The 15,814-nt window shown below is 44.0% G+C and overlaps 1 protein-coding gene across 1 annotated transcript in view; it reads left to right on the forward strand.

Moving 5' to 3' along the window:
* Positions 1–15,814, forward strand: part of LOC129522220 (mucin-16-like) — a 96,553-nt gene that overhangs the window by 40,904 nt on the left and 39,835 nt on the right. The window contains 11 exon segments of the mRNA XM_055344351.1: positions 1,937–2,061; positions 2,156–2,223; positions 4,225–4,397; positions 4,996–5,031; positions 5,246–5,311; positions 8,260–8,384; positions 8,574–8,641; positions 12,425–12,597; positions 12,922–12,957; positions 13,192–13,263; positions 15,056–15,115. Coding sequence (XP_055200326.1) covers positions 1,937–2,061; positions 2,156–2,223; positions 4,225–4,397; positions 4,996–5,031; positions 5,246–5,311; positions 8,260–8,384; positions 8,574–8,641; positions 12,425–12,597; positions 12,922–12,957; positions 13,192–13,263; positions 15,056–15,115 — 1,002 coding nt within the window.

The following is a 15,814-nucleotide window of genomic DNA, read 5'->3' on the forward strand; positions in this document are numbered from 1 at the left end:
TATTTATCCACTCATTTGTCAATGGACATTTGGGTTACTTCCACCCTTTGACTATTGTGAATAATATTGCTATAAACATGGTTGTACAAACAGAAAAATATCTATTTTTGAATTAAAAAAACCATTGCAGCTGTGCTGTTTATTTGCATGTGGGCCTTGGGTAAAATTTACTTTCTGAGTCTCAGTTTCCCCAACTGTAAAATGGAACTGGTAATACTTCACTCTCAGGATTGGGATGAGGGTAAGTTGAGATGCTGTAGATGAAGTGCCCAGTACAAAGGCTAGCACAAAACTGGTGTTTCTCATATGAAATTTTTTTTAATTTTTTTAATTTTTATTTTTTAAATAATAAATTTATTTTTTATTGGTGTTCAATTTGCCAACATACAGAATAACACCCAGTGCTCATCTCGTAAAGTGCCCCCCTCAGTGCCCGTCACCCATTCACCCCCACCCCCCATCCCCCTCCCCTTCCACCACCCCTAGTTCATTTCCCAGAGTTAGGAGTCTCATGTTCTGTCTCCCTTTCTGATATTTCCTACCCATTTCTTCTCCCTTCCCCTCTATTCCCTTTCACTATTGTTTATATTCCCCAAATGAATGAGACCATATAATGTTTGTCCTTCTCCGATTGACTTATTTCACTCAGCAAAATACCCTCCAGTTCCATCCATGTCGAAGCAAGTGGTGGGTATTTGTTGTTTCTAATGGCTGAGGAATATTCCATTGTATACATAAACCACATCTTCTTTATCCATTCATCTTTCGATGGACACCGAGGCTCCTTCCACAGTTTGGCTATTGTGGACATTGCTGCTATAAACATTGGCGTGCAGGTGTCCCGGCGTTTCATTGCATCTGAATCTTTGGGGTAAATCCCCATCAGTGCAGTTGCTGGGTCAGGGCAGCTCTATTTTTAACTCTTTGAGGAACCTCCACACAGTTTTCCAGAGTAGCTGCACCAGTTCACATTCTCACCAACAATGCAAGAGGGTTCCCCTTTCTCCACATCCTCTCCAACATTTGTGGTTTCCTGCCTTGTTAATTTTCCCCATTCTCACTGGTGTGAGGTGGGATCTCATTGTGGTTTTGATTGCACATGGATTGGCAGAATTAATATTGTGAAAATGTCAATGTTACCCAGGGCAATTTACACATTTAATGCAATCCCTATCAGAATACCATGGACTTTCTTCAGAGAGTTAGAACAAATTATTTTAAGATTTGTGTGGAATCAGAAAAGACCCCGAATAGCCAGGGGAATTTTAAAAAAGAAAACCATAGCTGGGGGCATCACAACGCCAGATTTCAGGTTATACTCAGATGAAATTTGTAAAGGGTATAGTCACCCAGTTCAGACCTCTGGCCTTTTGATTCTTCATACCCTAACCCCAGGATGACCATACAGTTGTTTTTTGTTTGTTTGTTTGTTTGTTTGTTTGTTTGTTTTTATGGGGCACTTTTGACAAAGAAAGGGACGGTTGAAATTAACATTTACATGAGACCCACATGACTGTCCAGGGAAAACCAGGAGATGTGGTCAGTTCATGCATAATTCACTTTTCAAATATGGCTTAATGAAGCTGAGGCAGGAGTCACTGTACAGGGAACAGACTTGACCACTCAGCAGTTGCACATTCTCCCATGGCAAAGTCAGAAGACTATGCGAGATCTCTATCCCAGGGGCCAGCGGAGTGACTGCTTCTTTTCCTCCCACCAAAATATCTACCAATTGTTTGCCTGTAGACACACTGAACTGAAGGGTTGAGGTTCTTTTTGCAGCTGAAATCATCCATCCAGTATAGAGGCCTCTCCCCATCTGTAAGTCTGGCTGGATGCAAGGGTAACACTGAGGGAGTGGCAACCCTTGGATCTGCCTCTTACAGCATCCTAGCCAGAGATCATCATGAAACCCCCTCCCCTTTTCTGGCTGCAGGTGTAAGCCTATCTCTGGTGCCATTCACCCTCAACTTCACCATCACCAGCCTGCGCTACACAGAGGACATGGGGCCCCCAGGATCTGAGCTATTCAGCACCATAGAGAGGACCTTGAATCGTCTGGTAAGAGCCCCTCTAATGCCTACCCTCCAGTGCCTACTTTTGTCCTGCCCAGCCCCTTGGCCTATCTACTTACCTCCATGTCTTTCATCCCCAGCTCAAACCCTTATTCCAGAACAGCAGTATTGGGCCCCTCTATAATGGCTGCGGACTGACCTTGCTCAGGTGAGAACTCCAGGGTGCACACGCAGGCAATGGGCAGGGGGTGAGGGGACCACTGTTCCAGGGACTGCTGACCAATCTGTCACATTGTGTTCCTAACCAGAAAAATGCAGAATCCTCTCAGACTCTCCTTCCCAGGTAACAACTGCCCAGGTTGAACTCTTCAGAAAGATCATTCTTCTGGAACCCATTGAGAAAACAACTAGTAAATCATGCTAGCTTCATCACAATAGAGCCCTAGTTTTCAACCAAGAGCGATTTTCCTCCCAGAGGATATTTGGCAATGTCTGAAGACATTATTTGTTGTCACAGCTCAAAAGTGGGAATTGCTAATGGCATCTAGCAAGTGAGGTCAGGGATGCAGCTAAATATCCTACAGTATGGAGGACTGTCTCCCAGGACCAAGAGTTCCTGACTTGAAATATGCATAGTGCCAAGGTTGAGAAACCTTGCTCTAGGGATGCATAATTCTCTCTCCTGCTTGTGTCACATTTTGGCTCATGGTTGGCCTGCCTGGACCACCTAGCCAGCCCTCCCTTCTTCTGTCCTCTATCAATGACCTCCTGCTTTCTAACCTCTCAGAGGTGGACTTGGGATCTCTGAGTAGTAAACTACAGGGGTTATAAAGAGTCCAACAGGCCTAGCTTCCCTACTTCAAGGCTGCATGACCCTAGCAAGTTACTTAACATCTCTGTGCTTCAGCCTCCTCACCTGTCAGTTGGAGTGTCTCAATTTGCTTTCTTGCACAATGAATTTAACCTATGATTCTGTTGGATGGTGATTTGGTCTCGATTCTGCTGGTAGATTCTCCTGCCTGACCTGGCTCACCTGATCTTAAATGAGGGTCATTCATATGTCTGCAGTCAGCTCCTGGCTGGGATACTTTGGTTCTCCTCCATAGTTTCTCATCATCCAGCAGGCTAGCTTGGGCTCATTCACATGCTCAGAGTTCCAAGAGCAGCAGAAATGGCAAGCCCTATTGCACACATGCTTTCCAATCCTCTGCTTACATCACATTTGTGAAGGTCCATTGGCCAATGCTAGTCTTGTGGCCAAACCCCAATTCAAGAGACAGAGAAACAGACTCCACTAGTGATTGAAGGGAAGAATTTGTGGCCATTTGTGTGAGCATAATAAGGATTAAGATGAGAGGTGCTTAGGACAGGAACTAGCATATTGAGAACATGCAGTAAATTATTCATGACCTTTCCTAAACCCAGGTGCTGAGAATTAACTCCAGCACGTGGGAGCCCCCATCTGTACACTTGGGTCACCTTACCCCTTGTGTGAGATCTCCCAATCACTGACCTTTCATCTGAGGATGGAATGCCCTCAGCTTCAAAGATACATTGTCCTCCATCCATGATGCTACGTCATCCCTTTCCACTGGCCTTGAGATTTCTCTGGCTCTGGGATACCACATAGCCTCATGCCCATCTCCATCCTAGGATGGCTACTTGGCCTCACTCTTTCTTTCAAAAGGCTTAGGCTCTCTCTCACTGCAAGGTCCATTCCACACCAAGAACTTTGGGCCTATTAATGCCTAATAAAAATAGTTGTCTTTTCTTGAGCACTTACTAGGGCTATGAAGTCTGTCCTGTTCATCTGATGGATGAAATAAAAATAAGCCACAGAGAGGTTGAGAGACTTACTCAGAGTCTTGCAGAAATGGAGCAGCAGAACTGGAATTTAAGCCATTTGACACTGCCTTTTTTCCCACCTTGTCCAAGTCCCCTCCATCATGCTTCTGTTGTTAGCATGTATGTTGCCTTGTTATGATTGTCATTTTAAAGCTCAGCACAAATGTTAGCATTTGGAGATGCTGCATCCTCTATGCTCAGGGACCGTGGTCATCCCATCCATTTCCAATCCTCCACCAGCACCAAGACCATTCCAGGTTGCCTACCATTCCTCCTGCTTTCTCTGTCCACTCCCTCAGTGAACCTTTTCAGGGGCCCTGCCTGGAGTCCCCACCTCCCCATTCCTGTGTCCTCCCCTGCCCAGGCCAGAGAAAAAGGGAACAGCCACTGGAGTTGATGCTGTCTGTACTTACCACCCTGACCCTGTGGGCCCTAAGCTAGACAGAGAGAAGCTGTACTGGGAACTGATCCATCAGACCCATGGTGTCACTCAGCTGGGCTCCTTCACCCTGGACAAGAACAGCCTCTATGTCAATGGTGAGCAACCTTTTTGTAACCACAAGTTGAAGCTGAGAATCTGCCCCCAGGAAGGGATATAGAGTATCCACTTTGCCACAGGACTCATTGTATGTATTGTTTTCCACCTAAGCGATATCCCATGATGAGTCAAAGGCCCTCATAGGCCCTTCGGTTTGCAAACCCTTTTCTTCCCTTTGCATCTCTGCATTTCAGGGCTGTGATTTATATACTTGTCTGAACCACAAAGTCTTTATCCAGACTGATGAAAGGGGATATCCCTCTGGCTGAAGTCAATGATTCAAGCATCTGGCTATCTTTCTCCCTGTTGATATTTCAAAAATCCCCTTTGGACCCTGAAAAGCACAGTTTGCAAGCCCATTTCTAGAAATGTTGGTGTATTTATCTTCCCAAATAAATTATAAGCTCATGAAGACAGGAAACTGGGTCTTAGATTTCTCAGCCATTTAGGAACAAGAAATAGTTACCCCTGAATCACAATTGTTGAACTGTGTAGACTTGCAGTCTTTGTTGGGGGTAGAGGCAGGTGGCTTTGGGCTACACCTTGGACCTCCCTCCCGTGCTTGCATTCTAGTTCTGTCTCCTTTTCTCATTTCAGGTTACACTCACCAGATCTCAGCTCCCACATCCAGTGGTGAGTCCTGAAAACCCAGTCCCACAGTCCTGATAACCATATGCTCTGGGCCCTGGTGGATAGCAACTGACGACCTACTCCAGGGCCTGGGGAGAGAAGAAGCCAGGAGACCTGATAGTCTTACCCAGTTCCTCCTACATTCAGTGGCTGTAGCCGGATAGGAAAGACACCCCACTCAGAATCCCCATTCTTACTCCAGACTGTTTATCCTCAGCTACTGTGACCTCCGTGCTCTTTCCAAGGACCTCAGCGGTGCCAACCCACTTCTCTAGCTACACAGGTAGGCGACTTCTCTCTCCAGCTCCTTGTAAGGAGGCTCAAAGATATATCTGGAAGTTGTAGAGAGAAGCTGCAGTGAGGGATCACGGAGCTACCATGGGCTCCCCTGCTCTGTTCTGAACTCCACAAGAGCAGAGACTGTGTCCTCCTTAACTTTCCAGCTGTGTTGATCTTGGACAATTGACTGACCCTCTTCTCAGTGTCTTCACCTGCCAAGTAGTTGTTAAAATCCACAGACTTCAGATTTCAGATGTTACTAGTTTTTCACGGACTCGCGTGTGCACATGCACACGTGTGTGTGTGTGTGTGTGTGTACACTCCCATGTACATGTGTGATTCTATACCATTTTATCACGTAGGCAGAATTTTTTTTAAGCATCACTGCAGTCAAAGTACAGAACAGTTCTATCACTGCAAGGATCTTTTACAGTTATACCCACCCAGACTCACCCTGGCAACCACTCATGTGTTTACCATCTCTGTAATGTTGCTATTTTGGGAACGTTGTACCAATGGCATCATTATAGCATGTCGCCTTTGGGGACTGACTTTTTTCACTCAGCATAAAGCCCTTAAAATATGCTAACTCTTTTAGCAAACAGTCACTTAGCCTTTATAATTCCTCTACAAAGTAGTATTTTTTAGTGAAGAAATGAAGGTAGAGTACTGCTCTGTTATCTATGGGGGATTTTTTCCAAAACCCCCAATGGATGCCCAAAACCACAGATAGTACTGACCCCTATATATACGTGTTTTGAGCACTGGGTGTTATTCTGTATGTTGGCAAATTGAACACTAATAAAAAATAAATTTATTATTAAAAAAATACATATGTACCTAGGATAAAGTTTAATTTATCAATTGGGTACAGGAAGGGATTAATAACAATAACTAATAATAAAATAGAAAAATTATAACAGTAAAAGTTATGTGAATGTGCTCTCTCTCAAAATGTCTAATTGTACCATACTCACCCTTTTGTGATGATGTGAGATGATAAAATTCCTACACAATGAGATGAGGTGAGGTGAGTGACGTAGTGTTAGGCTGCTATTGACCTCCTGATGATACCTCAGAAAGAGGACCACGTGTGTTGAGACTGCAGCTGACCTCCGGTAAGTGACACCACAGAAAACAAAGCTGCAGATAAAGGGAACAACTGTAGAGACAGGTTTAGTGATGTCTCCATGGTCACACAGCTGGGGAGAGGACAGAGGGCACTTGAAGCCAAGTCTGACTTATTAGTGTGGTGGTGATCATAGTAACCACAGCTCTGCACATGGTCTCTATTAAAGGTCAAGTCCTGAGAGTTACGGGGCAGGTAGAGTGGGGTGAGTTGAGTAGGTGACAGGAAGGTTCCTTTAAAATTCGATATTTGGCTTATATTTAAAAAAGAATCTTTCTTCTGTGTTGGATGGGATTGAATTGATTTTTTTTTCTTTCTTTTCCCCTTAATCCATGAGATTGCTCCAATCCTATTACTTTTAACCTCTCAAGTAAAGACTATCAAGCCAATCTGGAGTCTCACCAGAGCCCAAAACCTCAACACCTGACACCTACCCTGGCCCATATGCAGACTCAAGAGCCCCATAACCTACATTTTGATCCAACTGCTGCATTAAACAATTTTTATGGAACACGTAGAATTTACCATTTTAACCAACTGTTAAGTGTGCAATTTAGTGGCATGAAATACATTCCCAGTGTCATGCCACTATCACCACTATCCATTCTCAGGACTTCTTTATCATTCCAAATGGAAACTATGTTCCCATATGAACACTAACTCCCTATAATCCCAATCCTAGCCCCTAGTTACCTCTATTCTACCTCCTGTTTCCACGAATTTGCCTATTTTAGGTACCCCATGTGATTGGAACCATATAACATTTGTCCTTTCGTGTTTGTTTCATTTCACTTAGTATAATATTTTCACAGTTCATCTGTGTCGTAGCAGGTGTCAGAGCTCCCCTCATGTTTATGGCCGAATATTATTCCACTGTATGTATACGCCACATTTTGTTTATCTACTCATCTGCTGATGGACTCAGGCTGTTTCCACCTTTTGGCTATTGTGAATGATGCTGCTATGAATATTTTGTATTCAAGGATCCGAGTCCCTGTTTTCAGTTCTTTTGGGTCTATACCTAGCATTCGGCAAAATTGCTGAATCATATGGTAATCCTATATTTAACTTTTTGAGGAATCTAAACTGTTTTCCATTGCAGCTCCACCAGCATTCCCACAAACAATGCACGAGGATTCCAATTTCTGCACATCTTTGACAAAACTAATTCTTTTTCTTCCCTTTCTTTTCTTTCTTCCTTTTTTAATGATGTAGAAATAGATTTATTGATAAAAAATATTCTTTTTTTATAAATTTATTTTTTATTGGTGTTCAATTTGCCAACATATAGAATAACACCCAGTGCTCATCCCGTCAAGTGCCCCCCTCAGTGCCTGTCACCCAGTCACCCCCACCCATCACCCACCTCCCCTTCCACCACCCCTAGTTCGTTTCCCAGAGTTAGGAGTCTCTCATGTTCTGTATCCCTTTCTGATATTTCCACTCATTTTTTTCTCCTTTCCCCTTTATTCCCTTTCACTATTTTTTATATTCCCCAAATGAATGAGACCATATAATGTTTGTCCTTCTCCGATTGACTTTTTCTTTCTTTCTTTCTTTCTTTCTTTCTTTCTTTCTTTCTTTCTTTCTATAATAGCCTAATAGCCATCCTAAAGGATGTGTATGTTACTGCATTTAATAACATCTAGCTTTGCTCTTTATCTGGCCTCTGTCATTGGTCCTAAGGTAGCTAGCCTAGGTGGCCTACTCGGAACCCCTGCTACCTCAGATCTGGACCCTCCATCTCCATCCCCAGAAGTTGTCTTAGGATCCAGACCAGGTGTGACTCATGCATGGCCTCCTTTTTCCTCCCCCTGCTTCAGCAGCGGTTCCTTTCCTGGTGCCATTTACCCTCAACTTCACCATAACCAACCTGCGCTACGAAGAAGACATGCAGCTTCCAAGCTCTTGGAAATTCAACTCCACAGAGAGGATCCTGCAGGGTCTGGTGAGAGCCTCACCCACCGGTACCAGCCTAACCCTACAACACCCCCTGCCCTGCCCATCAGTGTCAGCCCTGTCCACCTGACTTCTGCCCCTACCCATATCACCTCTGCCCCATTCACATCACCAATACCCCTGCTCCCCCTGGCCTCCCTCAAAGGTTCCTTCTCACCTTCAATCTCTTTTCTCATAGCTCAAACCCCTGTTCAAGAATAGCAGTCTGAGTTTCCTCTATTCAGGCTGCAGACTGGCCTCACTCAGGTAAGACTCTCCCCAAGAACACAGCCCAACAGGTGTATGGGACCCTCACCTACAGGCTCCCTGACTTTGTCCATACTTGGGACGACTACCACCATGGATACTACACATCATCATTGACAATGACAATCCAGCAGTTAGTAATTCCTAAGATCCGAGGCACTGTGCTAGTACTTCATATTTCAACCCATCAGCCCTCATGACAGCCTCATGAAGCAGGAACCAGAGGTGCAGCAGGCTCAGAGGAATTGAGTAGATTGTGCAGGTCACACAGAGCAACCCCACATTGTGGGTTCTAGAGCCAAACTCCTAGCTCTTAAGCAGCACCGCTTCCTCTGCCTCATTATGACCTTGCAGCTTGGGGAGATTACCGACCTGGCAACCTCTAAAAGGAAAGAATCTAAGAGGGAAGGAAAGCAAGCACACTGTTATAGAGAGAGCGTGTGCTCCTGAATGGGTCCGACTCACAGAAGGAGGACTGCCCTGCCCTAGGATGGCTCAAGGTTGGGGACGACACCATTCCATGGGTGCAGCTGGGGAGGCAGTTGGTTGACCTACTTCACACCTGGCATTCTTGCCTCCTACATCTCTCTCAGAATCTCTAGGTCTGGTTCTCCTCACATTCCTGTTTTATCACAGGCATTTACCTCCAGCTCCCCTGCCTTCCTGGGGCAAGACCAGGCATAGGAGCCTAGTGGCTAAGAGCCTCGGTGAAGCCAGAGCAGAGTTCAAATGTGAGCTCTGCCATTTAATGAGATCCCAAACCTTGCTGTGCCTCGTTACTCCGCATGTTATATATGACATATTAGGCCTATACATAATATGTGTATACTAACATATATATGTATACAGAGAGAGAGTTGACCCTTGGACACTGAGTTTGAACTGCAGGGTTCACTTATAAACTGATTTTGTTTTTGATAAATACAGTACAGTGCTATAAATGTATTTTCTGTTATGATTTTCTTAACGTTTTTTTCTCTAGCTTACTTTATTGTAAGAATAGAGTATATAATACCAATACCATAAAAATATCTGTTGACTGTATTATCAGTAAGGCTTCTGGTCAACAGCACTCTTTTAGTAGCTAAGTTTTAGGGGTATCAAAAGGTCTATGAAAATTTACAACTGGGTTAGGTGTCCGTACCCCTAACCTCCATGTTGTTCAAAAGTCAGTTGTATAGGGACACCCAGGGTCCTGGGATCAAGTCCCACACTGGGCTCTCCCGGGGAGCCTGCTTCTCCCTCTGCCTGTTTCTGCTTCTCCCTCTGTGTCTCTCATGAATAGATAAATGAAATCTTTAAAAAAAAAAGTCAGCTGTATACATACATATATGTATGCACATATATAGAGAGAGAAAGGGAGAGAAAGAATAGGTATAATTTTATAGTATATCTGTTATATCTATACCTAATATATATGTTATACCTATATATATGTTATATATATTATTATACATAATATATATAACTATAACTATAATATAGGTGTATGTTATACCTACATATAATATATAACTATAATTATTATAATATAACTATAATATACATAATCTATATATAATACAGAACTATAATATATAACTATAATAAAGTTATATATAATATATATCATATATAAGTATAATATATAATTATACCTATACTTTATACAGGGGTATATATTACATATATGTCATATATACACATAATAGGTATAATATGTCATATATAGATATAATATCTAACATAGATGATATATAAGTATATTCCTAATATATTTGTATATTATATAATACACGTATTACCTAAGTATAGACAATATGAGAATAATATATAATTATGCCCAAACCTTATTTTTTTATAAATTTATTTTTTATTGGTGTTCAGTTTGCCAACATACAGAATAACACCCAGTGCTCATCCCATCAAGTGCCCACCTCAGTGCCCGTCACCCAATCACCCCCACCCCCCGCCCACCTCCCCTTCCACCACCCCTAGATAGTTTCCCAGAGTTAGGAGTTTCATGTTCTGTCTCCCTTTCTGATATTTCCCCCTCATTTTTTCTCCTTTCCCCTTTATTCCCTTTCACTATTTTTTATATTCCCCAAATGAATGAGACCATATAATGTTTGTCCTTCTGATTGACTTATTTCACTCAGCATAATACCCTCCAGTTCCATCCACGTCGCAGCAAATGGTGGGTATTTGTCATTTCTAATGGCTGAGGAATATTCCATTGTATACATAGACCACAGCTTCTTTATCCATTCATCTTTCAATGGACACCGAGGCTCCTTCCACAGTTTGGCTATTGTGGACATTGCTGCTAGAAACATCAATACCCAAACCTTATATATATATATATATATACAATATGTAAGCTATGTATACTGTATATAGGTAAAATATTATGTATATTATGTATGGGTATAATATCTTTTATATATAACAATATAGATATAATCTCTAATATATATTATGTATTATATATGTTAGGTATAACAGGTATAATATATAATGTAATAATAATAAAAATAAAAATGTAACAAACATATACCATTTACTTATGTGTTAAATCATTATATTATATATTCTATTTACCTTATGTATAATTACATTGCATATACTATGTAGTGTGATGGATAGAATAACAACTCTGGGAGTTCAGCAATACAGCCCACAGGGACGCTCTGAGGGTTAAGCGATGTGTTCCTGAGTACAAAGTGCTGGGCCTGCTGCATGCTAATTCAACAAGGGGTGGTTGTTGTTGTTGTTGTTTTTAATAATAAATTTATTTTTTATTGGTGTTCAATTTGCCAACATACAGAATAACACTCAGTGCTCATCCCGTCAAGTGCCCACCTCAGTGCCCGTCACCCATTCACCCCCACCCCCCGCCCTCCTCCCCTTCCACCAACCCTAGTTCGTTTCCCAGAGTTAGGAGTCTTCATGTTCTGTCTCCCTTTCTAATATTTCCTACCCATTTCTTCTCCCTTCCCTTCTATTCCCTTTCACTATTATCTATATTCCCCAAATGAATGAGAACATATAATGTTTGTCCTTCTCTGTTTGACTTATTTTATCAGCATAATACCCTCCAGTTCCATCCACGTTGTCAAGGGGTGGTTGTTTTTACAAGAGACATTGCATCCATGGTTCTGGGGTGTGGGAGCGCCTTTCTCTCCACATCACTCAGTAGTGTATGGCTGCGTGGGCAGGTGGGTAGGTAGTGTCCTGTGGCCAGAGGTGATGCTGAGACATGGACAGGTCATGCTTTCAGACTCACCAAAAGGGCATGTGTGTCTCTGACCATTTAGTCTCTTGAGTTTTTAGAAATGCCCCAGTCCTGCTTCCAGACTGAGTGACTTTAGCTTTTTGGTCTCACTCTTTGGAAACCTCAACTCTCTGCAGGAAAATGTCACCAAACCATGCTGCAGTCACTTTTCCTGGGGCCACTGCCCCTCCCCCCCCCATTGCAGCATGATCTTAGACATCTTTTTTTGTGCTCATCAAGACCTGTAACAGGATGTGGCGGTTGGAGCTTCATCTGGCATCTTCCGGCTCACTCCATCAACAGCATCCTCGTGTATCTGCCACTCCCAGGGGTTTCGGAGTCTTCTCTCCTAGGCATGCAGGAGGCTTCAGACCTGTGGTGTGCTAATTGTTTATGGAGGGCATCTCCCTGATGGCCACAGCTTTTGTTAACTAGGGTTTCCCAAGTTTCTGCCTTAGGGGCTAGAAGGAGAGAGAGAAAAGGATCCATACATAGATGGTTAGACCAACTATGTGGTGATTTTTACCCAGGCCTGAGAAGGATGGTGCTGCCACCAGAGTGGATGCCATCTGCATGTATCGCCCTGACCCTGAAGGCCCTGGACTGGACAGGGAGCAGCTGTACTGGGAGCTGAGCCAGCTGACCTATGGAATTGCCCTGCTGGGCCACTATACCCTGGACAGGAACAGTCTCTGTGTCAATGGTGAGCAACCGTGATGTGGTCAGTCTCTTCCCCCTCACCGGGCAACCTCTGCCCTCTAGTTGAGAATGCGCTCCCTGTCTGGCCCTTAGGGCCTTAGCCCTATGCACTAAATGTGCTGATTCTGGTCTGCACTTCATGGTTTCCTCTTCATCTTGGACTAACTTCACCCTTAGAGCCTTCTTTCCTGATGGGTATTGATGGAGAATCCCCAACAGCACCCCCTGCTAGAGACCCCTCCACTGCACCAGGATAGCCCTGCCTCCTGTTTGGTCCTCTGCCTCTCTCTTAACCCTTACCCATAATCTTCCCTCCCTCTCCCTACAGGTTTCACCCATCAAAGCTCTGCACCCATCACCAACAGTGAGTATTCATCTATGACCCAGGGCCCCCTCACCCAGGGCAGGCAAAGCACTGATGCCTCCTCATGCCAAGAGGAAGAAAGATCCTGGGAGGCCACAAGTTATTTACTCTCCTCTCTGCCCCAGATCCAGAGGGAATCTCAGCCCCACATGCAGCCTAATAAATAGTCTCTCTTGTTGGCATTTCTGCTATGTGATTGCTTTTCTGCTTTCGCTGATGAGGGCTTTTTCTCAGCTCCAGGGACCTCCACAGTGGACCTAGGAACCTCTGGAACTCCATCCTCCATCCCCAGCCCCAGCCCCACGGGTAAGTACCAGTCAGTGGCACATCTACGGGGGGCACCTGATGAGTAAAAACATACTTAGTATTGCTCACTCAAATAATTATAGAAATTCATAGTAAATCTAGTGATAATGAGCCAGTCAACAGCCTTATTGAGCACCTACTCTGTGTCAGGACCTGGGGAAGACAGCAGGGAACACAAACAGACAAAAATTATTGCCTTCATAAAGCTCATATTCTTATGATAATGATAATGATGATGATATTGATAATGGTGGTGGTGATGGAGCTGGTGATGATGGGGATGGTGATAGTGATGATGGTGGTAGATGGTGGTGGTGATGGTGAGGATGGTGGTGATGGTGGTGGTGGTGATGATGGTGATGGTGAGGATGGTGGTGATGGTGGTGGTGGTGGTGATGATGGTGATGGTGAGGATGGTGGTGATGGTGGTGGTGGTGGTGATGATGATGATGGTGGTGGTGATGGTGGTGATGATGGTGGTGGTGGTGATGATGATGATGATGATGATGGTGGTGGTGATGGTGATGATGATGATGGTGGTGATGGTGATGATGATGGTGATCTTAGATCATTTGTGTATTGTAAGTCCACAGGAAGTGTGTAGATTTTTTCTCAGGATAAGAAGGAATGAAATACACTTTTTTGTAATATGTGGAAATACTTCCTTCTTGTCCTTGTTCAAATCTTTAATGACTGTCAGATTCTGTCCAGGACAAATACATGCCATCTGTGCCATCACTCCCTATTCCCTCATCCATGGCAGACATCACTAAGTGGTAACAGCCTCCCTGCTTTCTGAATTCAAAACAGCTCCAGAATCCTTACCAACAAAATACCCTAGGCAGTCACTACCAGTTCAGTTGAAGTTGCCACAGGATTGTGGGATAGAGCTCAAGGAAATTAAGTTCCTTGATGTGTGGAAGGCTCTTGTGAGTTGAAAACTGCTCAACCTGGGGCAGCCCGGGTGGCTCAGTGGTTTAGCGCCGCCTTCAGCCCAGGTCATGATCCTGGAATCCCGAGATCAAGTCCCACGTCGGGCTTCCCGCATGGAGCCTGCTTCTCCCTCTGCCTATGTCTCTGCCTCTCTCTGTGTGTCTCTCATGAATAAATAGATAAAAATCTAAAAAAAAAAAAAAGAGAGAGAGGGAAAGAAATAAAAGAAAGAAAACTGCTTTGGCTTGCACCTTTGTTTTTTCTTGTATGAGGCAATAAACATTCACAGCTTTTCTGGGGATTCATGGAGGGATCAGACACATGGAGAGAATTGGGGCACAGATGGCAGAAGGATAGTTTGTAGGTGACCTGATAGAGAAATGCCTCCCTGGGTTTCAGTTGCATTCTCTGGAGTTTGTCTATTGGGTCTGCACTTTGAGGGGGCTCTCTAAATGCTACTTACATAAATAGATTCATAGACACCCAAAGAACCCCAGATTCTTGACACTTCCTTTCTTCTCCCATCCTTACAACTCTCCACACTTTCTCTTCCTATCTTTCTACATGTTACACCCATCAGGTCCTGACCTCCAATCCCAACAGTGTGTAGTAATTCAGGCCCTCGCATTTCTCTGCATTGGGACCCATCTCTCCTCCTCGCTATCCCTACCCCACCTCCCCAGGGACAGAAGGGTCCTGGAAAGCTCTAGTCTTTCCCCAACTTCACTACCCAGATCAGAAAAGACAAGCCTGACACAGGCTTGAGGAGCATTCCATGGACCCCTGATGGGCCTTGTTTAGCTGGGGAGGCCCTCCCTTCTCCCATATTTGCCTCACTGTGTTTTTTTTTTTTTTTCAGTTGGAATAGCCTCTACCATCTCCTCAGCAACTTCAGCAACCCCCACCTCCATATCCACAGGTACGAGCTTCCTCTCTGCCATTCCTCCCCTACAAAGGTCTCATGCACTTGGCCAGTGGCTGGTATCATATGGAGCACCATGCCCATTCATTCATTCATTCATTCAAGAAGCATTCATTTAGCCCTTACTGGACAAAAGGCCCTGGTAATGCAGCAGTGAATAGAATAGAAAGGGCCTTAGTCTTTGATGGGCTTCCAGCAAGAAAGAGAATAGAATAAGGACTTGAGTGTACGAATAAGTATTGACTTACAATCAGCATGGTTGTGGGGTGAGATCCGCAAATGTGTATGTGGGCTTCTCTCTTGAATACTTGGTCTTCATTTCCAACAAAGAAGGGAACAACAGTGTGAGCTACGTATGTACCTGAAAATGCCCTCCTACAGGTTCTGGTTAGGGATTTGGGCAGACTCTGGTTTGGCCAACAGCTAACTTCCCATTCTTGGCTTCTCACTGGCCCAAGGTAGATTTTGATACCACCCACTGACACTGCTGAGGGTCCTGGATGACCCATCATTACTAACACTGTCTTACTTGAGTCTCTACTTACTCATCAGCTAGGGCCTCCTGAGGGTGTTCTGACCACTGACCATTCAGGCCAGAGTGAGGTTATTGCATGGACCTGCCCTTGGTACTAGAGTAGATGGGTTAGAAGCACAGGCTCTGCAACCACAATGCTCAAGTTTGAACTGTGCTCTGCC

The sequence above is a fragment of the Nyctereutes procyonoides genome, unplaced genomic scaffold (genome assembly GCF_905146905.1).
Source record: "Nyctereutes procyonoides isolate TBG_1078 unplaced genomic scaffold, NYPRO_anot_genome, whole genome shotgun sequence".
Taxonomy (NCBI): Eukaryota; Metazoa; Chordata; class Mammalia; order Carnivora; family Canidae; genus Nyctereutes; species Nyctereutes procyonoides.